General features: G+C 44.8%; 1 protein-coding gene across 5 annotated transcripts in view; it reads right to left on the bottom strand.

Annotated features, from left to right (window-relative positions):
* The window catches only part of MYB (MYB proto-oncogene, transcription factor), a 28,256-nt gene extending 4,458 nt beyond the window's left edge, over nucleotides 1–23,798 (bottom strand). The window contains exons 1-15 of one of the 5 annotated variants that reach the window (XM_040553105.1): nucleotides 23,500–23,798; nucleotides 19,882–19,999; nucleotides 18,204–18,275; nucleotides 17,384–17,476; nucleotides 16,733–16,953; nucleotides 14,958–15,192; nucleotides 14,097–14,177; nucleotides 13,597–13,701; nucleotides 12,007–12,264; nucleotides 10,583–10,945; nucleotides 8,909–9,051; nucleotides 8,403–8,517; nucleotides 8,191–8,316; nucleotides 7,398–7,508; nucleotides 6,733–6,840 (exon numbers count right to left, since the gene is read on the bottom strand). In XM_040553105.1, coding sequence (XP_040409039.1) covers nucleotides 6,733–6,840; nucleotides 7,398–7,508; nucleotides 8,191–8,316; nucleotides 8,403–8,517; nucleotides 8,909–9,051; nucleotides 10,583–10,945; nucleotides 12,007–12,264; nucleotides 13,597–13,701; nucleotides 14,097–14,177; nucleotides 14,958–15,192; nucleotides 16,733–16,953; nucleotides 17,384–17,476; nucleotides 18,204–18,275; nucleotides 19,882–19,999; nucleotides 23,500–23,522 — 2,172 coding nt within the window. In that variant the 5' untranslated portion in view covers nucleotides 23,523–23,798. The remainder of the gene's footprint in view (nucleotides 1–6,732; nucleotides 6,841–7,397; nucleotides 7,509–8,190; nucleotides 8,317–8,402; nucleotides 8,518–8,908; nucleotides 9,052–10,582; nucleotides 10,946–12,006; nucleotides 12,265–13,596; nucleotides 13,702–14,096; nucleotides 14,178–14,957; nucleotides 15,193–16,732; nucleotides 16,954–17,383; nucleotides 17,477–18,203; nucleotides 18,276–19,881; nucleotides 20,000–23,499) is intronic. The other 4 variants (XM_040553108.1, XM_040553109.1, XM_040553106.1 and 1 more) reach the window with 4 other exon arrangements.
* Between the last annotated feature and the right edge of the window lie 252 nt (nucleotides 23,799–24,050).

Below are 24,050 nucleotides of genomic sequence, written 5' to 3'. Positions count from 1 at the left end.
TTGGCAGGGAGCGCTGGGTCTCACGACCCAGGTTCCGGGGCTGAACACCCGCAGCTTAGGGATCACCGAGTAAAAAGGGGAAGCAAAACTGGAGGCTGAGAAACACGTTGTCTCCTTCCATGTCAGTGTCTCAGCAAGTATCGACAGCGCTCTGCTACCAGAAAGCGTCAGTGCCCGGCAGACAACAGCGCTTCCCAGACTCATCAGAAGAGAAGAGAACCGGGCAAAAAGCTAGGGGCATGCAGGAAAACAGCCCAGAAACACAGTTAAAACACTCCTTTTGGAGAAAGCTCATTTTATCTCCCCTATCACTTTTAAAGGTCCAACTCTGCCGATCAATGGATGGAAATGCAGAAGCTTTGTAATTAGAAGCCAAAAGGCCGGACCCCAAACCCACTGATACTGATGTGCATGTTTTCATCAGTTCAGGGGATTCATTCCACTTAAATTCAGCCGTCTAAGAGTGAGGTGTTCCTTTTGGCACCTAAATCCCTAGCCAGTGGGGAAAGAAAGGGATTTCCGCAGTATGATTCATTCCAAATATGTCTTTTATTGGCTCAAAGAGCAGGACACTACTCTTAATTTTGCTGTTAATTAAAAGAATTTAAGCCTTGTCTGCCAGTATTTCCATAGCTGCATTTTTCTCTTCCATGCACAGCAGTTTTTAAAATTAAAACTGGGAGTAAGGGAAGAAGAAGGTATGCTACTGTGAGTTCCCATAGCATAAAATTACAGACCCATGGTACAGTTCCAGCTATGTTGTTCTCCCCGGTTCTTTTTTTCTTTTCTTTTTTTTTTTTTAACCTCAGTAATCCTACCAGCACATCCTTCTCCTGGCAGCAGGACTACCTCACTTATCCTGTAATGTGCCTTCAGCTGCCCTTGGGCAGATATGAACAGTAAACAAGCTGTCAGAGCTGTAACTGGGATATCCAGTTAAAGCACTTTAAATAAAAACTTGGACCATCTAGAGAAAACAGGCAAGAGTAAGGAAAGAAAAGCCTCTGGAAAGGTGCTCTTCGAACTCTCTGCACTCGAGCCTGCCTCTTCATGCGCTGTACGAGAGTTCCTGCATCACGACACCTTGCCTGTGACGGGAGAGCAAAACCAAACGCCACTGCAGCAGTGCCCTGCAGAGCTCGCCAACTGCTGCAAGTGCTGTATGAGTGCTTGGGCAAAGAAATATTTTAAAAGACAGATTTTAAATCCCCGCTGCGCTGACAGATGTCTTCAGCAGCTCCAGCAAAGTTGCTGGTGTTACATACGTTTGCGTCACATTAGCCAAATCTGCAGAACATGCCACAGAAGAGAAGGCTTACAACAGAAACGCAGTATTCCTTCCTAAGCACTGAAACAATCAATGCCAGTGCCCTAAACAAAGGATTTTCCCAGCAGGATGTGATGGATATAATGCATAACAGTTTGGTTTTCTACTCCGTAAGAATGCAGAACCAAGGGAAGCTCTTCTACTGATCACGAGCAGACAGCAAAGACCAGCTAACAACTCTACTACTCCACTCCATTTCCTAAGGCAGAGTACTATTTCTGCGAGTTTTTCTCTGGGGCGTGGGACAGACTTTCTCCAAACTCTGTGGTTTCTGCAGTTGTTCAGAAATACAGCTTGCTACATGTGCAAGAAAAAAACAGCCAAACTCTTCAGCTTTTATTAAAAGCCTGATACCAGTGCTAGGCGGAGCTATTTGATGGTGCTTTTAAGAGCTTAACCCTGAAGCCCTTACTCAGACAAAACTCCTGTTTGAGAAGTATGAGCTTTCTAAGTAAGACTCATGGGGGAGAGATGGAAATGGTCTGAGCACCTGCAACTCACATTAGGATCTTCGGTACCCTTCTAGTTTGGACCTTAAGTAATTTTATTTTTATTCACAGATGAGAACACATGGCTGCAAATGGCTGACTGCCAAGCCTTCCCTTTTCTGCAACTGCTCCACAGCTTCTGAAAGCTGCAAGACCATCACCTGCTCGTGGCAGCTACAACTCCTGAACTGTTCACAACCTAAATTCTGCTGCTCTGGGAAGAAAACCTGCAATGACCGACCTGTACCTTCCAACCTCCCTTTGCTTTCCTCACCTGCGCAAAGCACAGCTCCTGTACAGATCAGGAGAGAACAGATAACTTTGGTGCGGGAGAACTTCACAGCTACTTTTCTTTGCTATGTAAATCTTGAAACTCACAGGACTTGAACACAGCATGTTTTCCCCTTTCCCTAGATTAAACAAAGCAGAGTATGAGACTTTGAGATTTTCTTCCCTGAAAGAGGCATGGAGGAAAGCCAGAGAAAGGCTCCTCTTGAGGTCTGCTGCTGCAGGAGAGCCTGCTGCCTCGCCTATAAGCTCTGTCTTCCAACTAGCTGTAAATGAAATTCCACAACTTGCTTTTTAAATGGAGAAAATTAAGGCTAATGACAGCTCATGCTCTTGAAAAGGTTAACCAAGTAACTGTTTTAAAATCCTTTAAACTTACTCTTTAAAGAAAAGGGTTACATAAACCGCTGAAAGTCAGGAAATTCGAGCTGAAACGTGTCAGTCTGTGGTTAAAAAATGGAAAGTGACAGGAGCTATGGGTTTAAGAACATTCTCTTTAGCTTGCAGGGCTTTTACCTTGTGTTGTTTCCTTTGTTACTGGGGGAAGAAGATATCAAAGCAGCGCTATTTTCTTAAAAGGCTCCATTTCATGGTGTCTTTTGATAGCCTGCAGGGTTAGGTGGATGGCCTACAATTTAGCCTACTTTTCTAACTGTTAAAATGTCTATGTTAGGATAGTTTGAATTATGTACTGCTACTTGTTTGACTGGCTACAGAACATAATGAGAAATAAAACATAACTTTTAGACAGGAACAGCCAGAAACATAGTTTTTATGTAACCACTTATTTGGTGCAATTCAAGCAAATGCTCTGTATAGGTCATCAGTCTGCCTCGATGTGGGCTTCATACGCTACCCCAGAATCTTAACACTTGAAAAAATTCCTAGTGAGGCCAAGATCTCCCTGCATTGAAACTGAGCGTGGTATGAGTGACAAAAATATAGAACACTGGTTGTAACTAACTCTACCACTATAAAGCAAAAATATTGGGGTCCATGCAATGCAGTGTAAGACTAATTCCATGCTTAGGCACACCTGGGGATGGCAAGACATCTCTTGTTCCTGCCAGAAAGAGAATACCCAATGCAAAACCATAAGATTTGCCTTGCAGGACAAAAATGCAGGCTGAATCTTCACACCTTACTAGAAAGGTTCTACACACAGATGCTTTTGCACCCAGTGTTTTACACAGAGGGGATCAAATGAGAATGAACCCCAAACTCCTTGGGTTTAAGGACATTTTCTCCCTTTGTTCTGACAAGTAATACTGATACTGCCACATTCCCTGTGCTGTTATATCCTGCCCTTGCCTGCCGAATGATGTCACACGCTGTTCCTCTCAAGTGATGGTGAATCACATCATGCCAACTGATACGGTCATCAGCTATCATTTACCAAGTTGTGTATGATCAGTTGTGCATCCAAAATGCGGTCAAAAATACCTTTAAGAGTTTGCTTTGAACGTTTGTAAGTAATCAAACACTTTGCTGAGCTTATGGCTAGCCATGAATCTTTTTCTTTAAGTAAATGCGGTGCAAGTTACTAAAGCAATGAAAAATGTTGCAGGCTGGTAAACATACTACTTCCCTCTTATGTAAGTTGAAATTTAAAACAAAATAGAATTTTAGGAACAATTAAAAGAGTATTGGGGAAAAAAAAAGTGTAGCACTCTTTCTCTCTTCCCTCTCCATGCACATATCCCAATGTGGAAAGAGTGCTATAATTCGTACTTGGACTGAAGTCAATGAGAATTTGCCTCAGTAAGAATTGTTGGATCAGTCCCAAAGTATTAACAGCAGCAATGTAAACATATGCAGCCACAATTAAATTTCACCCTGACGAGTTCCCTGGTGTTTCATTTCTACCTGCATGGAATCGATGGATTTAGTTCAGTGTGTGTGCATCCATGTGTCTGCGTGTGAATACGTGTACATGGGCAATACAACAAAAAGATGGAAAGCACAGAACAGTAAGACGCTAAAATCTGATCACGTACAAAATGCTACAAGTCAAAAATGAAGCGCAAATACCAGCATTTTCAATTGCTTTGCACCTTTGCACCCTTTAGACAGGCTGTGTCCTCAAGATAGGCACACGGCTGCCCTGTTGTAGATGGGGAGAAACACAGGGACACAACAGCAACGCACCCGTTCTGGCATGAATCAGATCCAGACCACAGCTCTTTTTGGTGCTGTATGACACCAAATTCCCCTCTTGGGGCCAAGCAAGCTTTGTTGGGGAAGAAGATTTCCCCTCATAGCTGTGGCACTAAGACTGTGCAGCAGTGGACACCCAGTACAGCATTGTCATGAAATGACTGTATTTCATTCTGAAAAACCTGTCTATGCTGCAGACACATATGCCTCTAACCTCATTTTTTTTGTTTAGGTTACATTTCAGTTGAAACACTCAGTGTTTCTTCATTGGCAAGTAGAATAATTTTACCTTCATACTGGTACACAAAGAAGCCGCAACTAAGTATTCATTTGGGGGCTTTTTACAACTGCTTTTTCTTTCAGTTCAACACTTTTTAAACACAGATGAGTTGGGAAATCCTTTTTAACTCAGTTCTACCTAAGCAAAAGTCATCTTTATCCAAACAATGAGAATACCTGATTTTTAGCATGCAAAACTAAAGGTTTTTCCTGACCAAGGACTAAAGAATGGGATCCAGAATAGCCCACAACCTTATTTGTATAAACTTCCTGGCCAAAACCAGCATGAGTTAGAAGAGTAGGTTAAACAAGCCCTTTCGTTTATAGCAGCTTGTAAAGAAATTATTTTTAGATAGCAGGAAACATAACATTGTTATACCCAAGATCAAAAGATCCTACTCTACAGGCGCCTCAGATGCTTCATTTTTATTACAGGCAGAGCGCAGGCAACCACCATGTAACAGGACAACCCACGCCATGTTCTGTTTAGCTACCTGAAAATTTTGCCCTAAGTCTACTGCGGAGCCTGGGGTCCGCGTGCTGGATGTGGCCAGGCACCAGAGAGCCCAGGCACACGTGCCCACAGAGTGGGAGCCCTGGGCTGCTCCGCCATGAGATGATTCGAGGTCAGTCCCCAAACGACTGCCCTGAATTCAGATAGCAGGGAGAGGGCGAGTCTTCAAACCCTTCTCTGGACCCCCACCGTGGTGCAGCTCATGAGCAAAGAGCAAATCAGTGAGTGTGAGTGTGAGTCTTTGCCCCTGTGGACACCCCCCTGCAGAGGGGAGACACCGACCCTGCTCCCCGAAGCTGTTCTCACCAAAAGACTCTACAATGCAAAATGTAAACCTGCTCCACAGTAAACTGTAATGTTTCATCCGGAAGTGGTTTGCTTTGTTTAAATTTCAGGCTGTTTCATTGACATTTCAAAGGGAAAATGGGTGATGAAATCATGGAATTCCTACGAAATAAAAATCCAGTTCTCACACAGTTCTGTTACTGCCATCAGCATATATTACTGATGTTTGAAATGCAAAAACGGGGACATGTGTGAAATTTTAATATCCTTATAATGCCAGGCTAGAGATGCTTAATCTAAACCAGGTTTTGTTCATTCTTTTTTACTGCAAATAACCCCTACTGTAAATTTTAGAGAGAGAGGGGAAAGAAAGTTCTAGCCACGTGGACTATCTTTCTGAAAGTCAGGAACTGTGGAGTTATAATTTAAGGAAATTAAATTAAAAAAGTCTGACAGTGACTCACTCTGGGGAATGACACGCTCTCCCTCAACTCACCCATGTGGAGAAGGGATGTAAAATCACTTATTCATCCACCTCAAAAAGAAGGGTTGTGGTGAAAGTACAATTAATCATTATCTACACTGCATTTTGTTCTCTGAAAGAGGTTGGAGGGCCTGATCTGAAGCCTACACAAATTGACAAAAAGGCTGCTAATGCCTTTGGTGGGCTTTGGATCAGGCCCGATGTAACAGCAAAAGCATAGCAAATGTATACAATTGCTAGCACTTGGAAGAAGCCTACGTGCCCAAAACCCAGCCTGACATCTGTCTTGCATTAAAAGTGTCGCACATTTAGTTCAGCTCAGAGGCCTCAGGACGTACAAGGAGCGTTTAGGAGGCTCCTGCACCTCCAGTGTGCTGCCGCAGCTAGCGCTCAGGGAACCCCGGCTGCACCCGAACCTGCGCACCCGAACCTGCGCACCGTGGCTGCCGGAGTCCCTCCTCCCGCCCCAGGCTGGCTAACAAGTTTTGGCCAGCGCCCTACTATCAAACCCTCCCGCTCTCCAAAACAGCACAACCGCGTCCAACAAGTCTGCAGGAAAAAGCCTCCGGCCCACGTTAGCTCCCGCACCGTGCCTGGGAATTGCTTTGGTGAGTAATGGTTGGCGCGGTGTGAAAGCCAGCCAGGGACTATCCCACCCCTGCAACACCGGAGCCTGCTGAGATGCAGCACCCCACGTGCAGGGCTTTGCCACGCTCAGCTCCCCAGCACTGCTCTGAGCACCATCTCCTTGCATCCAGAAGCATGCTGAGATCCTCAACCATGTTCATCTGAATGTTGTCCCTTATCCAACAGCCTAAAATCAGTCTGTCAGAAAGCATTAGGCATATATACATATACATATACATAAAGGACATTTATATATATATATATAAAGGGTATTTTTTGTTACCTGCAGTGGACTAGCTAGTGGCCTGTTCCTAGGTACGGCAAATGTTTTGTGAAAACTACCATCCTCTTCCGACACTGGCATTTTTAAAATGGAGCTGGTAAGAAGATTCTGAACAGGGAAAGAAAAAAAATGTTGTCAGGAACTCAAGAAAACAACCTGAATTTGAACATATTAAAAGCAAACCCGGCCTGACTTTGAACTGCCACAAACGCATGCTCTGCCTGGGAGCACACTTCAGCCTGAAACTCCCGAGTGCAAGAACAACAGCAGCACCAAGCAGTCTGGTGGGACAAAGGGAACCACGAACATACCAGGTCTTCTCTGCACAAAACAAAACAGAGTGTCTTCTTCTTTTAACAGTTTTAACTCTGTGACCCACTCATTTCTATACGCAGGCACAGATGCCCTCCACGTGCACGCTTTTTATAAAGACTAAGGGCTTTTTCAGGGACTGCAACTTCTGCGGCCTTCTATATGCATCACAGTGATCTAATTAAGAGCACAATTTTGCTTCTTATGTGCTTAATACAGGAAAACAATATGGATGTAATTAGTAATGCCTACTGGTGAGAAAGGTCAACCATAAAAATCTTTTCCTTTTAAGAACTGAAAGGGGTGCGAAACAGAAAAAAAAATCATTTAGTGGTGTGAAAGCTTGCACTTACTGGCACATCTTCCATAGTAGATGCATGTGTAAAGAGCTGAGTGTTCAGGTTTTCCCCTTCCCAGTGATTCGAGCAAAAAAAATTTCCAGCTTTATCTGTTGGAGACTCCACCTAAAAGCAGGAAAGGAACCATGAAAAAAACAGTACCTAACTGACCAGAAGGAGATATATCTGTCAGTTGTTTAACAAATCGAACAAATATTCTTCACAGCTGTGCACAATGCATTTACAGTACTTTCTTTTACAGCAACCTTGCTCTTTGTTGAAAAGCATGTTCAAGGTTCTCAAAAAAAAATCCTCTCCTAATAAAACTTTGAATACTTGCACTCAGTGCTCTGTCAGTATTCAAGAGTTTAATCCCCTAAAAAGGCTTGAGAATATAAGTATTTTTAGAATTTTAGTGACAAAGTAATATAATGCAACATCCTCAAATGTTCAGGTTTCTAAGTCACTCCATGTAGCTTGGTCCCTGTGGGGTTCTTCTATAGTTTTCACCAATATTAGAAAGATTCAATCCAAATTCCTGTCTAATTTTTTTTCTTTTTAAGTTTCAAATGAAAACTGCATTAGAACAGCCCAAGCAAACCCCTGCTGAAAACAGCAAAAAGACTTCTATGGAAATCAATGGGAGATGAATTAGGCATGCCTAGTACACTATATAGAACCGACACTAAGATCTTGGGGCTCACATGAAAGAAAAACAGACACAGCTATTTAACAGAAAATGGTATTGGTCTAAGTTTCTCAGCAAAGAGGGCTGAATTAAATTGCCTCAGGTAAGTTTGTGATTTACCTCTTGTTTGATTTTCTTCAGCAAAGGGGGTCCACTTTCATGTAGCCCAGCCACTATCGCAGATTCCTCCGACTCCTGCTTGATAACGTCCTGCAGATCTTCTACAAGATGAGTCGGAGTTTGAGGCTGAAAGGAAGAAACGTTACATGCAAGTCCCAGAACATCCCTCTGCACTAATATCAAAGCAACTTTTATCATTGTTTCCTTCTTACCAGCATCTTCAAAGGACCGTATTTGATTTCCTGAGCTGCAAGTGCGTTTTTGAATGGAGTGGGTGTTCTCGGAGAGCTCTCCAATATCGACCTCTTGATTGCGGGAGTTCTGAAACTTTAGAAAGAGGGAGAAAAACTTTAAAGGAACATGCTTAGAAATATTAGCACCTTACAAAAATACACGCATAGAGGCAACGATAGTGATAAGACTCTGAAAAATATTTTCCATCAATCATATACTCCATTTTGCTTTTCTGGAAGAACATCTATTTAACTGTGGTAAGGCAGAATGGCTTTGTTTAAAAAAAACTTGTGAGTCTATGTGAATGACAATAACCCATCTCTGAAGTTATACAGTGGAAGTTTTACTCCAAACTAAGAAAAATCTGAATGTATTAGAGCACATCTCCACAGGAAGCATACAGTTACCCAGAACTTTGGTTGTGTGCAAACCTGAAGAAATTAACCCTAAAGAATCTGACAACAAAATGTGATTACAGACTTACACATGATTTTCCTTCTGAGTTTTGAAAGTCTGGTCCCTGTGGAATGGGGTGGAAACAGCCATCTTATGGCCACACACCGGTGTGGAAGTTAGCGCAGGGTTGTCGAGGTTCAGATTTTCATGATTGGATGAGGTGTTTAAGAACTGTAGGCAGGAAAAGGAAAAATCAGCAAGACCATCTAGATTGCAAGGCTGACTTCTTAAATTGACTTTATTGAACAGAAGGAAAAGAAACCATTTCCCTCTCATTGCTGCAAGTAAATCTCCTGTTTCTACAATATGGGCAGGTGCATGTGGGGTATCAGACTATGTGACAAAACTGTACTCAGTTTGGAGCATTCAGGAAGCAAAAACTAGCATTTCCAGAGTGGGAAATTACAAACAAAATGACACTCGGTTCCAATCAGAAACTTTCTCCATTACTTTACGAGAGAAATCTTAAAAACCTGATTTGTATTTTCTGCACATATATTGTAATTAATATTAAGAGCAGTAAGGTAAGAGTCTTACCTCTTGCTCGAGGTAAGAACCAAGTGAAAATGAGTAGGGGATGTTTCAAAAAGAAACTCACAGGAGATGGGGCTAAACTCCACAAAGATTTATTAGGACAATCTAGGAATTTTTGAAGTAGTAAATAAAGCAGTTACGACAGTAAGCAAAATTTCCTATCATCTCTCTCTCAAAACAAAGTGCTCCACTATCACAGCATAAAATGAAAATTGCTTCCTGTGATGGCTGCATGGAATGTTTTGGAATGGAGACAGCTGACTGAAAAGGAGGCAGTGGTAACAGTCTGGAGAAAATCGCTTCTGCATTGAGTTCTACTTAGTAACCTAAAATGTGGCTTCCGTTTCTAGTGTCTACAAATCTGTGAGTGTCGTGGTATCGTTTCACTGGGCAAACGATATATGATTAAAATACCTAATGCATAACTGGAGATATAGTGGGAGATCATTACTTGCAATCTTTTGGTAACCTTCATGCAATAGTGTTTCTCTGACTTTAAAGACTAACGCCAAACCAAGGCAAAAACAACAGAAACAGACAAACAAATCCAAAACACAACACTTTTAAATAGTGCCACAGCTGTGAAACAAAGTAACAATGGACAGGAATTCCAAAGTGCACACCAGGCAATTTTAAGAGGCCAATTTTCTCCTCATTCCTACTCCACTCTACCCCACATGGCTGGTATTGAGGATGGCGAGCCACGATTTGAATTTTCTGGTTGTTGTCAGTTTGTCTCACAACCTGAATGCTATTTAAATGCAGCTTGGGGTTTTCTATGTCAATGTGAATCATACTGTAAGTGGACAGAGATGGAAAGTATTACAAATGATCAGAAATGTTAAACTCTGGTAGTTGAAAGAGTTAACAGCAAAAGCAAAGCAAGCAATCGTATTCTCCTACAAAAATGATCCAAATCAAGCAAACAAACAAACAAACAAAAACCCAAGCCCCACAGATGAATTTAAAAGAAGAGAATCAACAGTTAGCTTGCTGGTGATCTGGACCCAGTGGTGAAGACTAGGAGCAGTGAGAAGATTCAAACACGGAGTGAAATCAACAAGCGCAACGGCAATTAGTCATTTGTTCCAAGGGATTAGTTTCTAAATTGTTAACACTGCGGTGACTTTTGAGAATTAGTAACATCTGTGCAGAAGTCTTGATCTACCTGCGAGGGAGAGAAGGGCAGGCTTTTGACAGGGGAGCGCTTAGGAGTTGAGCTGCTGCCGTCAGCCAGTACCGAGGCGCTACTGTGGCCACTGGCTAAGGGGCTGGAGTGCCCTCTCCTTTTGCGAAGAAGCACCCACGGAGCCGGGCTGCCCTGTGAGGCAGACAAGGACTTTGGTGAGCCAGGAAGGCCCTGACTCAACAAGATTTTGCTCAGGTTTGTGGTGGGGTGTCCTGGAGGTCTACATGCACTGGCCGCTCTGTGCTGAAGCTGTGCGGCTCTGCCTGAGGGAGCTTTGCTAGCCGAAGTGTCTGTGTCTTCAAAGAATTCAAAACTGCTGAGATCACCCCATGATGAAGGATCCTGAAACAACGTGGGAGGCACGGAGCTATAAGACAGTGTATAGTGCCACCTCATGAAAATACAGCGCTAGGATATACCAGTAACCACCACCAGCAAAGTCTTTCCCAATTCATTTCCACTTGACCCTGTTTATTCGAGTAGTAATACTCTGATGGCTTTTGTGTGTTTTCGGTCGATACCTCAAGCATATCAAGCTATCACCCTAGCAGTGTTGCTGGCAACTGAGCTTCTAAAGAAACAATGAGTCAAATGAGGTCCTTACTATCTGCTTGTCCAGCATTTTCTGCAGGGTACAAAGACAGAAAATCATTACAGAGAAATGAGCGCCTTGGACTCTAAACCAAGACTGGTCTCCTCTAAACCAGCATTACTGTTCTGGACATGCTGAATGGGACATGGCACTGCGTGAAGCAGCCATCTCTGCAGCCGAAGCAGGGTGCCACCAACAAACCTATTTCAACGCACCATGCCTGTTACACATGGTTTCTTGGAGACCATAATGAGAAGAAGACATGTCAATGTCACTCAGCTGCCTATAAGTTAAAATCCACGTTTTCTTCACATATGCAAGGACAAGCTCCTTAAGTCTTGAGAAGCAGCTATTGATGCTACGACAAAAAGTTTTAGAAAAGGATGCAGATACATGAGCAGCCACACATAAACCTACAGCATGTGTCATTTCAAATATAAAAAAGTTTTGTTTCAGTGTTTAAAATCTTCCACAGTGTCTCTGATTTTAGTTTAAGGAGATGCAACATAGTAAGAGACTGTTTCAAACTCCTATTGTGTAGTTTGCTAAGAATCACACTCCCAATAACAAGATGCAGCAGAAAAGGGTGACACCCACAAAAAACACACGCTTTCACAAATGGGGGCTTCGTTTATGAGCAACCGTGTGTCGTTATACAGAAGCTAAGCTTCAGATCTTGTAGCAGTTAGAAGTTACTTCGAAAAAGAAAAAACAAAAACAAAGAAGAAAAACACTTTTAGGATGGTCCCAGTTCCTCTCCCCTTATTCCTTGACCACACACAAATTCACCTGAGGCGGCAGTTCTACTTACGGAGTCTATTAACTGGAGTGTTTCTGCAAATTCTAAGAGATTCTTAACATTATCCAGGATGTTGCTCTGGTGAACAATCATGCACCGTGCGGGGGATGCACTTTCCTCAGGTAAGCAACCATGATCCACCGGTGGAGATGGAGTACAGTGGTGATGTTCCCCCAAACAGGAAACAGGTGCATTGTCACCACTGGTCCTGGTATTGTCAGCAACCGTGGTGCTGTGCCAGCCGGGGTAGTTTGACGTGTGGTTCTGTGTCTAAAAGAAGAAGGAAAAAAAAAGAAAAAGGGGGGGGGGGAAAAGGCAGAAGGAACTTAGCAATGAAATTGCACAAGGTGTCAGATGCCACTGGAGGAAAGATAAAAGTAGTTGCATCATCATCTAAAAACTTATGCCTATGAAACATTTGTCAAGATGTTTCCTTTCATCAGTGCAAGATCTCGTTTTAAGTAATATCAGCATCTTATTTGTTATCCCAAAGTTACCTCATAATTTACTTCCAGGATTATGAGCATGTATCATGACTAACATATTATCAATTCAAACTGCGTTAACTCCAAAAAGTTCAAAAGCTGTCTGCAAGTCATTTTCTGTGAGAAGCAAGAAACGGCAGGATTTCCCTAGTGAGCACTCAGCACTGTAAAAGGCTAAAGGGTTTAGAGTTAGAGTTGCTTTTGTTTGCTTATCTCCTTTTCTTCTTCTATCCCTGTCTAACACTACAGCTTACACCAATGCAATGAAGAGGCTGTCAAATCAACGTGGTTAGGAAAGCAGAAGAACAAATTAACAGAAGTTTCTTTCCAGTGTGATCATGCAACAGAAGAAATTGCAAAATATTAACTAAAGTTAAAAAGTGGCCAAACTAACGTACCATGCATGCAGTTGTTTTACTATTAATTTAAATATTACCCAAAAATAAAAAATATATATGTAAAAAAAAAGAAACTGCTGGCTATCACCTATCTTCAAAAATGATTTGGGGAGATTCTTGGCTTTGGTGATGGTGTTAAGTGACTAAGTAAGGTTTTTCACATATTAACATCCAATGGCATATACAACAAAGTGTGAGAATTCAGTAATAGCCAGCATTTGTTCCACACATGCAGTTATGAAGGATCTAACACTATTCGGAGAAGTAAAACGAACTGTCAAACATGCACCAAGTCTGAAGCTTACAAAGTATAAAACACAGCTGCAGAGAAGAATACAACAGAGAAGAAAAATCTAACGTACAGGCACTACATTTTCATCACATGAACCATTGCACACTTTCAGAAATGCAGATCCTATTGATTTAAGATCTGTGGGATTTTTCATTTTAGTACGATCATCACGGTTCCAATATTATGTAATATTACAGAGCCCAGCCCTGCTCCCATTTTGCAAAGTAAAATACACGCAAATTGATTTTTTTTATCAAAGAATTTACAAGGCAGATACAGAATATACATGTGCTATGTTTCATCCTTTTAAAACGGAAATATAGAGCCTTGATTAGTATCGAAGGCAAAGGGGGAGTAAAAAGTTAAAAAGACAAGCACTGGGGTAATGCTGCTATCCCTCCATCCAAGCACACAGTGACAATCTTACTGGTAATGCCTGCTGCCCTTTCAGTTCATTCTCAGTCGACATTAGTAGCAACTCTAATTCCTTTATTCGTTTTTCTTTCTCAGGGTCTTCATCATTATAGTGTCTCTGAAATTAAGAGTTAAGGGAAAAGAAAAGATAAAGGTCTGATAGGATGTAGCAACTAAAATGCTTATGGCTTGCCGTCCTGTGGTTATAATAGCCAAATTAGACTCAAAGATGAAACAAACGTCAATTGTGTTTTCCACTATCAAAGTCCCTGCTGAATTTCAGTACAGACATTTGAAATGGAGAAAGTGAAAGCTACCACACCAGAAGACAATTATTGTGTGTTAAATTCACTTCAGAAAAAGCAATTATTAGCCTTGTCAGAACTCCCCCACCTTCCCCATTTTCTCTCCACACATATTACATTAAAATGTTTCCTTAATGTAAGATGTTTGCGTTTTGACTTAGCAAATGTTTAACAAATTGACTCTCGAAATGATGTTCAAATTATCTACCTGAATAGCTGCAGCAGCTGGCTGAGGAACATTGACAATATTTACATGCAGTGCTACTGGATATGGGATCTGACCAGCGACCTAGGCCAAAAAACAAAAGACACTGTTATCTGCTGGCATTGTGAATTTGTGTTAAACAAAAATTTGCTTTTAAAATTTATAAGCTATGGAGACAAAATAGCAAAAAAAAATCCAAAAACATTTACAAGCAAAATGAACAGCTTTTAGGAATATGACAGTGAGCATTACAGAGGAAGAAAGAAAATTCATATATGAAGTATGTACCCTTCCTGAATGAGAAAAGATGAATAATTTATAGACGCATTTGTAAGATTTTTCTAAATTGAAGTGAAAATGCAAAAGATGCAATTTATTATCGTCTAAAACTCTACAATGTAAGTGTTTAAAGCAGTGGCCTGTTTCATTATTAATCACTAATAGGAAAGGAATCAGATTAAAAACAATACTTGTTTACTTGGTTCTGACAGGCAACCCATAAGCAGAATATGACTGAAGTGAACGTGGGAGATTTTGACATACAATACAGAATTAACCAGATTCAACTGATTTTCAAAATGCATATATATTCACCACTGTAAGAAACAGTACTCAAAACATTTCCATTGCTTACAATACACTAAAACCGCTAAACCTGATTCCACCACCTGAACACCAGCAGTCAACTTGAAGTGTACATAGACCCATCAGTGCTTAAGCCAAAGCCATCCTTGCCTGACCTCAAACATGTCCTCGGAGACTGGGAAAAAACCCTTCCCTCTTCCTGGAATCAGATACGGCCAAATCGCACCCACCCATTAAACAAAGCAAAACAAAAATGAGAAGCGTTTCTCGGGAGCTTACGTTCTGTGGCTCAGTGATGTGGTAGTAGGGGTAGTCACTGCCCAGCGGGGGCTGGCTGGCCACCGGGAGCTGGGCAGAAGGCGGGTTGTGAGCAAAGGCCATCAAGTGGTTGCTCTTCTGAAAGCCGGCGGCTGCCGAGGAGTGGCCGGCTTTGGAGGACTCCTGCAGGTAACCCTCCTGCTCAACCTTGCGGCGCATGGTGGAATTCCAGTGGTTCTTGATAGCGTTATCAGTCCTGCAACAGAAATACCAATGTTAAAAGTGAGGGGTGCTAAAAGCAAGTGCTTCCAATTCAGACTGAGGTGAATGGGCAGGAAACTGCTGTTAGCATTTCTGTTTAAACCTCGAGCCCTTCCCTGACCATCCTCTGGCCCTGACCTTTACAGACACTATTCTCAGCCTCTCAGGAAAGATGCTCACTATAAAAGGCAGGGAAAAATACAAATGGGGTACTGTTGTTTATACACTTTTTGAAGCCATCTCTAAGCTTGAAGTACTCAAACTGTGAGACATTAACAACTTCAGCTTCACCTCTTTCCCATGAGGTAAGGTGAGAGAGAAGGCCAACAACCCTTTGAGACTGCCCTGAAGACTGCCAACGTCATCTTTGTAAGTCTTACTGTTTTATTGTGTTCCATTGCTGGAAGGAAAGACTATGGATATGGAGCACAGCTGTGAAAAGACTAACTCCCAAACAACTTTCCAACTGGTCACCTAGACAATGACGACATTGTCCTATGTACACAAATCCAGTAAACAAAGCTGTTGTGATTTTTCTTAGCTGCAGAGAAACTAAGATTCAAGTTCTCGAATACATGAATCAGAAAAAGCAAACTTATCAATTCTGTGAGACTGTAAGAGTACTCTTAGCAACAGCTCCTCTACTTGAAAAAAAATCACCACCACACGATACTGTTGACATCAGTATCTGTGATGTGTGAAGGCTACAGAAAAACTTTCCAAGTGGCAACTGTTTTCTTGTTTTCTTCTTGGAGGCAAAAGAAACGTATGGAATGCCCACTTAAAAGGATATCATGATCTCAGGCATTACAGTTACATCTTGAAGATGTTTTGCCAGGTAACAGGAATAAAAATGGAAAGGGAAAACCTTCTTTTGCTTACATTATTTGCTTGACTACACTTGATGTCGAGTCACTTTTACTACAGAGCATATAAGATACTGAATCTCTGAAATTGCACACAACTTGTGGATATATTTTCAATGAGACAAGTATTTCTATGACTGGAGTCAGAGAAAGTCAGTTTCTCCTATTTTATACGTGGATTTTTAACAGGTCAAAAATGTCTGGATGATTCATGAGCAATTACACATGTTTGAAGCAGCCTTCTCTTAAACCATTTTGAATAAACAGATGGGATGTCACTTTGCAGGTATACCCTTAGCTGAATGTAAAGTTCCACTTGCAGAGTCTGATCCTTCACTGTTAAATCAATTGAAATCTTGTCGATTAATTGAAAGCACAAAATAAGACTGCACATACATTTAGGAAACTGTCATGGTCTTGCTCTACTTACTGTTTTTTTGACTATGGCAAACATTAAAAGCACGTAAAAATATCGTACTGTTCCACGTACTGACCAAATAGTACAGTTCCCCACCAAGACAAACACACATTGATGTCACTGGCTTGCCAGGTTTTGATTCCAAAATTTTTGATGTATAATGTGCAGGCCGAGGCAATTGAAACAGCCTGCTCAGACCTGCAGCTTTTCCCTTTTTTTCCTATTTAAAAGCTGAAGGTATATATCATTACCGTCCAGGCAGCAACTTTGCAATTTCTGCCCATCTGTTTCCCAGTCTCTTGTGTGCCTGGTAAATAATTCTATCTTCCTCTTCTGTCCAGGAGGTTTTCTTCACTTCTGGATTCAAATGGTTGTGCCACCTCTCCCTGCACTGCTTTCCAATCCTTCCCTTCAAATGCTTAGCAATGACAGACCAGCGCTTTGGACCGTATTTCTGCACGAGTTCTATTACCTTCAAAGAAGGACATAAAAACTGCCTGTATTTAATGATGCATAATGAATCAATGATTTTTGTTTTTTTTTTTTCTGTGGTGGAGCAACAGTTTCAACAACATTTCTCAAAATTGCCAAGGTAAAACTAACACATGATTAAGGTTCCCCATTTCCCATTTATACTTTTACCCAAAAGGAAAAAAATCTGGCAATAATTAAGACATTTCTAGATTGCATTTCTATGTGACAGTGCTGTAAAGCAACATGAATTAATTTGTGTAGAAAACTCAGAAAGCACAATGCAAACAAATACTCAACATTGATGCTAAAGGATCAGTCCTGCCTTAGGCCACATTAGAGGTGAGACCACTGAAGTCTCTTGGAGTTTTGCCCCAAAACATGGAATCCATTATTAAGGTATTAATCAGATGGAAAGGAAAACTGATTACCCTTTGATCCTCCTCTTTAGTCCATGGACCTTTGATAAGTTCTGGGTTTAGTACCTTCTGCCATCGGTGCTGGCACTGAACATCTGTCCGATTCTAATGAAATGTAAAACATGCAAAGTAGATCATTCTTTGAAACAGATGAACATAGACTGATAATGTTCTTATCTAGGTACACTTGTCCCCAACATATTCCACTGCCAACTACGATGACTAAACACGTGGGAGTTTTGTAAATGAACTGAAAACATGTGAGTGGTACAGTAGGTCTGTACTGTACTAAACACTTAAGACTTGGGAAGTCTGAGAAGAAGGTGCCGAACTATCAGCTTGCTCACTGAATTTGATAATATTTCCATAGTTTCTGCAGTTATGACTGTATGGCCACAACTACACAAGCTGTATCTTCACCATCTGGTACAATAGCTGTCATGCTTTCACATGTAGTATTTCTACAAGAGCTGAAGTGTTCACAAAACAATTATTTTCTAAACCACTCACTTATAATTCACCAAAGCTACTTTTCCTTTGTGCTAAGACATTTTGTTTCAGTGTTATATTGACCATCTACTGTGCAACATCTCCCTACCCTCCACTGTAGCCTGTCTGATGTTTCCCAACCCCTCCTGAGAAATGCAAGGAAAATTAAGATAAGGGTTTCCACAATATTCTAACCAAAATTCTGAGGTCCCCAACTGTGGAGGTTTTATATCTTCTGCAAAAAAAAAATGAACTATGAAAAGCCACTCCCCCTTCCCTTACTTGGAAACCTCTGATAAAGAGTTGTCACTAGAACTGGAAACAGAAACCAATGTCCACCTACAGGAAGGAAATTGGCAATGACTTTCCAGTCTTCTGTGCCATTCTGCTCCACAAGCTTCTTCAGTTTCTCATCCTGAATCATTAAAAAAAAAAATTAATATTGCAATCTCTTAAAATGCAGATGAGATGTATTCAAAAAAAAGTGGCCCCTTTTTAGCTCCTTATGCATTTATTTCTTTTGTTCAGTCGTGTCCTGAGAGTAAGGAGAGGTGGTCTGTACTCTTCTCATATTTTTAATTGCCTAGATCAGAAGAAATTGATTTTGGTAGGTTCTTTATTGTGCTGTAGGAGGAAGACTGACTTTTTCTGTGCTCTTGTTTGACTTGCATTGACATTCCCATTTTACTGCTCAAAGCAATGTAACTGTTACTCTAGTACTGGATTTACAGGAGCGCATGGATGTTTAGATGCCAAGCATCAGAAAAACAATGAAATTCAGTAACACTCAGGCACCCAGCTGTCTGGAGACCTCTGAAAATCACAGCCTCAAGCTTTAAATGTCTTGCAAGTAATGGGAGTTCCAGTAATTTGCTCATTGCTGGTCCGCATACAATGAATGCACAATAAAATTAATGGCTCCTTTTTGCTCCTGATTGTTGTGAGGGAGTTTTGCATACTTGCAACAGCAAGAAATTTGTCCCAGCATTTTTAATAGTAAGGCCAGAAATATAGACCCTGAAGACAAAAGAAAGCAATGTCATGTCCTGGGAAAGATCGAGGTCGTGCAACACAAGAGAGAAGTGCCCCAAGAGATAAGAGGAGGGCAGCGACCCTCCCCTTCCCCATTAGCGCCTCCCAGTCTGCTCCCAGTTCATGTGACAGGAAAGTGGCCATTGGGCTACGCTGCCATCCCTTCCTCCCACACTGTATCACGACCACATCCATCTCTGCAAGAGCAGGCTATGATTTAAAAAAATAAAAAACGCTTACAAGAGGTGACCTGCCACTGTTTATATATCAATATACATTGTCAGAGAGGAGAAAGTCAAAACATAACTTAATAACCATATTAATGTATTTCACAATAAGCTCAAACCAGTTAAATGGCCACAGGACATCCACCTGGCGAAGGAGTTTGATACCAGAATTTATCTGGAAAGTCAGCACAAGGGTAGTGTGACTAAGACGCATTCTGACCTCCAGAAGCAAAACACATTCTGAATGCTCAATTTTGGTACCGCTGGGTTTCTTTCTTCCAGCTTTTAATTTATTTCCACTCAGAATCATAACGCTGCAATTAAAGTGCAAATTTCAAATGGCACAAAAGGACTGCAGCAGTGTCTGCCACAGTTGTTTGCTGCTGTGGGACACTGAGCACACGCCAGTCCTCGCATGGCAACCATTCTCAAACAAAAAGAGGCAGCACTAACAGCCCAGCATTGCTGCAGGTGACTCTTGAGCTGTTTCTCCAACAGGGATTGCACTGACTCAGATACCTGTAACATAGACCTTGGTGGCCATTTTAAAAAAATGGCGCTCATGGGTTTTATTTAAAAGAAAACAGTGATTCTCAAAGCTAAGTAAAGCACTGAATGTAACTAATAGGTGGAAAACATCCTTGTTCATGTGCATGGCATTGTTATTGAAGTTGGCATGCAAATAAGTAACTCAGAGAAGAACGTGATCCCTGCTCTCTCTCTGGCTTTTCACATGCTGGAGATGAATGAACTCGTATGTACCTCTTCACGGGTCCACCTGGTTTTTCCTAGGTGACGTTTTCCGGTCTTAGGAAGCAGACCATCATAATCATGATCGTACATCTCGACATCTTCTTCATCATCATCACTACTGTATATACTGCAGAAGGAAACACAGGGAGACACAGAGCAGAACATGAGGACTTGAGCTGCTTAATTACAAAGCACACAGAAAACACTACAATCTTTACAAAGGTTACACAGATAAAAGTTTTAAAACTTGCACAACAAGATTTTGTTCTGCATTCTGTTGTTCTAGTATTCCGAACTGGTTCTGCTGTTTTTGGTATCCACAGATACAAGCAAAGGGCTGGCAACCTTCTTATTACTGTGCATGTTTAGACCTGCTCATACTGTTAGATCAGTGGTGAATTACACATTTGGCAAACTTTCAACCAATGAAGGTTTCAAATTAAAATACAATGTTTGGGACAATAAAGAGAACTAGAGGCTGTGTCCATTACACAAGTACACGCTCAAAATCTTTAACTCATGCCACACGTTCTGAAAAATATTAGGGGGTTTTTATGTTTAATAGAACAGATAGCGCTACTGTTCCCAAATAAGATAGACTGTGTGCAAATACAAAAAGCTGACCAGTAATAACCTTGTCTGAGACTATCTTTATGAACCCTATATGTGAAGTCAGAGGTTTCTCTAATTAAGTAAAGCCAGTAAGTGGTAGCATTAATGTGCAATAAACTAATGTAAAACGTGCCTGCCATTTATGGGTCTAGACAGACAAGGGCCGAGGACAAGGATATTTAATATCCTGCAACCAACAGATGAATGACTGAGCTATTTTATACAACCCAGTTTGCTAACTTAAGACTTTATTACCTCTACTCCACTTCTAAATACCTCATAGTGTTTTTGAAATACTCTGCTACTCACCTAATTCATGACTAAGGGATTTCCCCAGAGGCTATCCATGGGCAGAAAGGACTCTATTACTGCTTTCACAAACAGCCCTTGCTCTACCCAGTTAACTAAAGGAGTGTTTTGCAACAAGAGCTGTCTCTCTGGTGGGAAATGTTTTATTTCCAGCTTCTAAGATATGAACAGCAGTTTTGACACTTTAGCTGAGAGATGGAAACCACAGTGCTAGAAAAGGGACGATGTTAAGCTATCTGTGATGTATCTGATGGTGGGGTACGGTACGGCATGTTTAGGTGTGACTGAGACATTCAAATCAAGTCGTTTCGTAATAAAACAATCCACTGTACCCTCCGCCAGGTAACCACCGGGCATTGTTTCCCCTGTTATCCCGTTGTCGGGAGATCACGTTTTAAGTCGAGCTGCAGCGAGGGAAGCACGGGCTGTTCAGCCAAGATGCCAACACCTCCCCAGATGCAAGCTGCTGAGTGTAGACTCTCCGAAACTACGCGGGGCTAATCACGCCCTCAGCCCTCAGGCCTGCGGCATGTGCCACGAACCCTGCGTGTCGCAGGATGCTTTCCGGTGCCCGCCCTGACGCCACCGGCCTCCCCCCCGGCCTCTGCGGGGTGCCCCTGCCTCACGCCCCGGTGCCACAGCCCCACAGCCTGCATGGCCCCACAGGCAACGCAGCGCTGTGGGGCCCGCACGGACGGCGGGTTCGCTTTTCGGAACGACACGCGGAGACAGCTGGGCGACTGCCCGGATGCCAAAGGAAGCTCTGCGGCTCCATTTCCAAGTATCGGTTTGAAAACGAGTTTCGCAGGCGGTAAAAGCACCCGGGACGCGTCCCGCAGCGGGGCACAGCCATCCCGCCGCGATGCCAGCGAGGCAGCCGGGTTATTTAAATAACCGGGGCCTGGCGGGCACCGCCGCGGCACGCAGCGAGCCCCGCCGTGCTACCCGTGCTCTCCAGCAGGAGAGGGGCCATGGGATTTCAGGACGCCCGGCATCTTCAAAGGAGCAGCGGGCGCTGGGAGAAGCGTCGCTTTGCGCCTCTGCCCCCCGGGCGCGGCTCCCTGCGGCAGGGGGTGAAGGGGGTAACGTTACGGGGGGTGGGGGAAGGAAAGGAAAAAAAATAAAAAAGGAAACAAAAGAAAAAGAAGAGAAAAAAAGAAGGAAGAGAAAAAAGAAGGAAGAGAAAAAAAGAAGGAAGAGAAAAAAAGTAGTAAGGGAAAAAGAAAGAAAAGGAAAAAAAAAAGAAAAAGAAAGAAAAAAATGAAAAAAAAACGAAAAAAAAAAAAAAGAATAAAAAAAAAGGAAAAAAAAAGGGGGGCGGAGAGGAAATGACTCGCCGCTGCTCCCGTGATTGAAGGAATTCGGGCAGCGGCCCCGCGGGGCAGAGCCCGCGCCCGCTCCCGCCGCCGGCCCCGCTCCGCTCCGCGCCCCGCGGTGCTGCCGCAGCCCCGGCCCCCCCGCCCCCGCCCCCTCCGCCGCCGGCGGCCGAGCCCGCACCCGGCGGGGCCCTGCGGGAGGCGCCCGCGAGGCAGGCGACGGCTGCCCCTCGCTGTCGGGAGAGACAGCCCGGCTGATTCATAGCCAGCCCCGGCGGCACCCCCCCGCCAGCACCGAAAGTACGGCCCGGCGCTCGCCCGGCGGCCCTGCGCCCGCTGCCGCCCCGCGAGCCCCCTTTTCCCTTAGGAACGCGCCCCGAGGTCCCGAATGCCGTCCGCAGACGGGCAGGGAAAGGCGGGAGCGCCACTTTCTCCCCTGTCACACGCAGCCCGGCGGGAGGGGAGGGGAAGCGGGGAGGATGCCGGGCTGCAAAGAGAAAGAGAAAAAGCCTCCACGTGTCCGACCCGCCGACCCCGGCTAATTAGACAACAAGCCCGCACTGCGCGACCGCCCCGCAGCGGGGGACGCCGCCACGCCATCCATCGATATCCCGTCCCGTCCCGTCCAGCCCAGCCCGCAGCCCCCGGGGCGTCGCTGCCCCCGGCCCCTGGCGCGGCACAGCACGGCACGGCACGGCACGGCGCGGCGCGGCGCGGCACGGCACGGCGCGGCGCGGGATGGCACGGCACGGCACTGAGCGGCAGGGATCGCCCCCGTCCCGGAGGCGAGCCGCGGGTGACAGCTCCCGCCGAGCGCCCCGTCGGAGCCGCAGCTCCCGCAGCCGCCCGCCCGCGCCGCCGCGCCCCGGCATGTGGCGAGCGGCGTGTGCGGGAAGAAGCCAAACCTGGCGGGGCGCAATCGTACCGGCGCTCCTGACGGCAAAGGGGCCGCGGCTGCAAAATCAAGCCAAGAAGAAGAGGAAAAAAAAAAAAAAAGGAAAGGAAAAAAAAAAAAAGAGTCCAACCCCGCGCCCGCCGCCCACCTGCCGTCCCACCCCGCCGGCACTGAATGAATGAATGGGACGGGACGGGACGGGACAGGACGGGACGGGACGCGCTACCTGCGCCCGACATCTTCCCGGTGGGCAGCTGCGGGGCGCAGAGCCCCGCCGTGCCGTGGGCACCTAGCCCCGGTCCCCCCGGCACGCGTGGGGGGCTCGGGGCCGCCCGCCCCGTCCGGGGACCGCCGCTTTGCCGGCGCCTTCGGGGCGGGGGACTCCCGGCGCTGCCGTGCCGCGGGGTGCCCCGGTGCCGGGCGGGGGTCGGGGGTCTGCCGAGCCGCTGCCCCCCGGTCCGAGGTGTCCGCGGCGCCGTGTGACAGGCGGGTTACCTGTGCCGGGGTCTCCGGGCCATCCTCGCACCGGCCGCTGGGGGAGGAGGACGGGGGGAGCCCGCGCCCTGCTGCCGGGCTGCGCCCAGGCGCTCCGCCGCCGCGCACCGGAGTGCCGAGGAGCCGCGGGAGGAGGAGGAGGAAACAGGTTGAGATTAAAGAGTAAACTCTGTAAACAGAGATGCCATCAAACAAAGGCCTTTTGGACACTCCCCCTCCCGCCAAATCTGGCGCCCCTGCAGTGCGCAGGCGCCTGGCGCCGAGCGGCGGCCCCGTACCGCGGCGGCGGGGCGCGGGGCGGGCGGCTCGGGGCGCTGCGCCCGGCGGGGCCCCCCCGTTCCTCCCCCCCCACCTCCCTCCGCCTCCCGCCCTTCCTCCCGCCGCTGCCCGCCCTCAACCCCCTCGAAGGTGCGGCCGCAGCCCCCGCGCCGGGAGGGCTTTCGCTGGGGGCACGTCGGGGGGACACGGGGACCCCCACCTCGCGTGGGGCAGCGGGGATCCCCGCCCCGCTCCGGGGGGGGGGGGGGGGGGGGGCTCGGCGACCCGCGGTG

Source organism: Cygnus olor, chromosome 3 (genome assembly GCF_009769625.2).
Source record: "Cygnus olor isolate bCygOlo1 chromosome 3, bCygOlo1.pri.v2, whole genome shotgun sequence".
Classification (NCBI taxonomy): domain Eukaryota; kingdom Metazoa; phylum Chordata; class Aves; order Anseriformes; family Anatidae; genus Cygnus; species Cygnus olor.
This window is presented reverse-complemented; position numbering and strand designations above follow the sequence as displayed.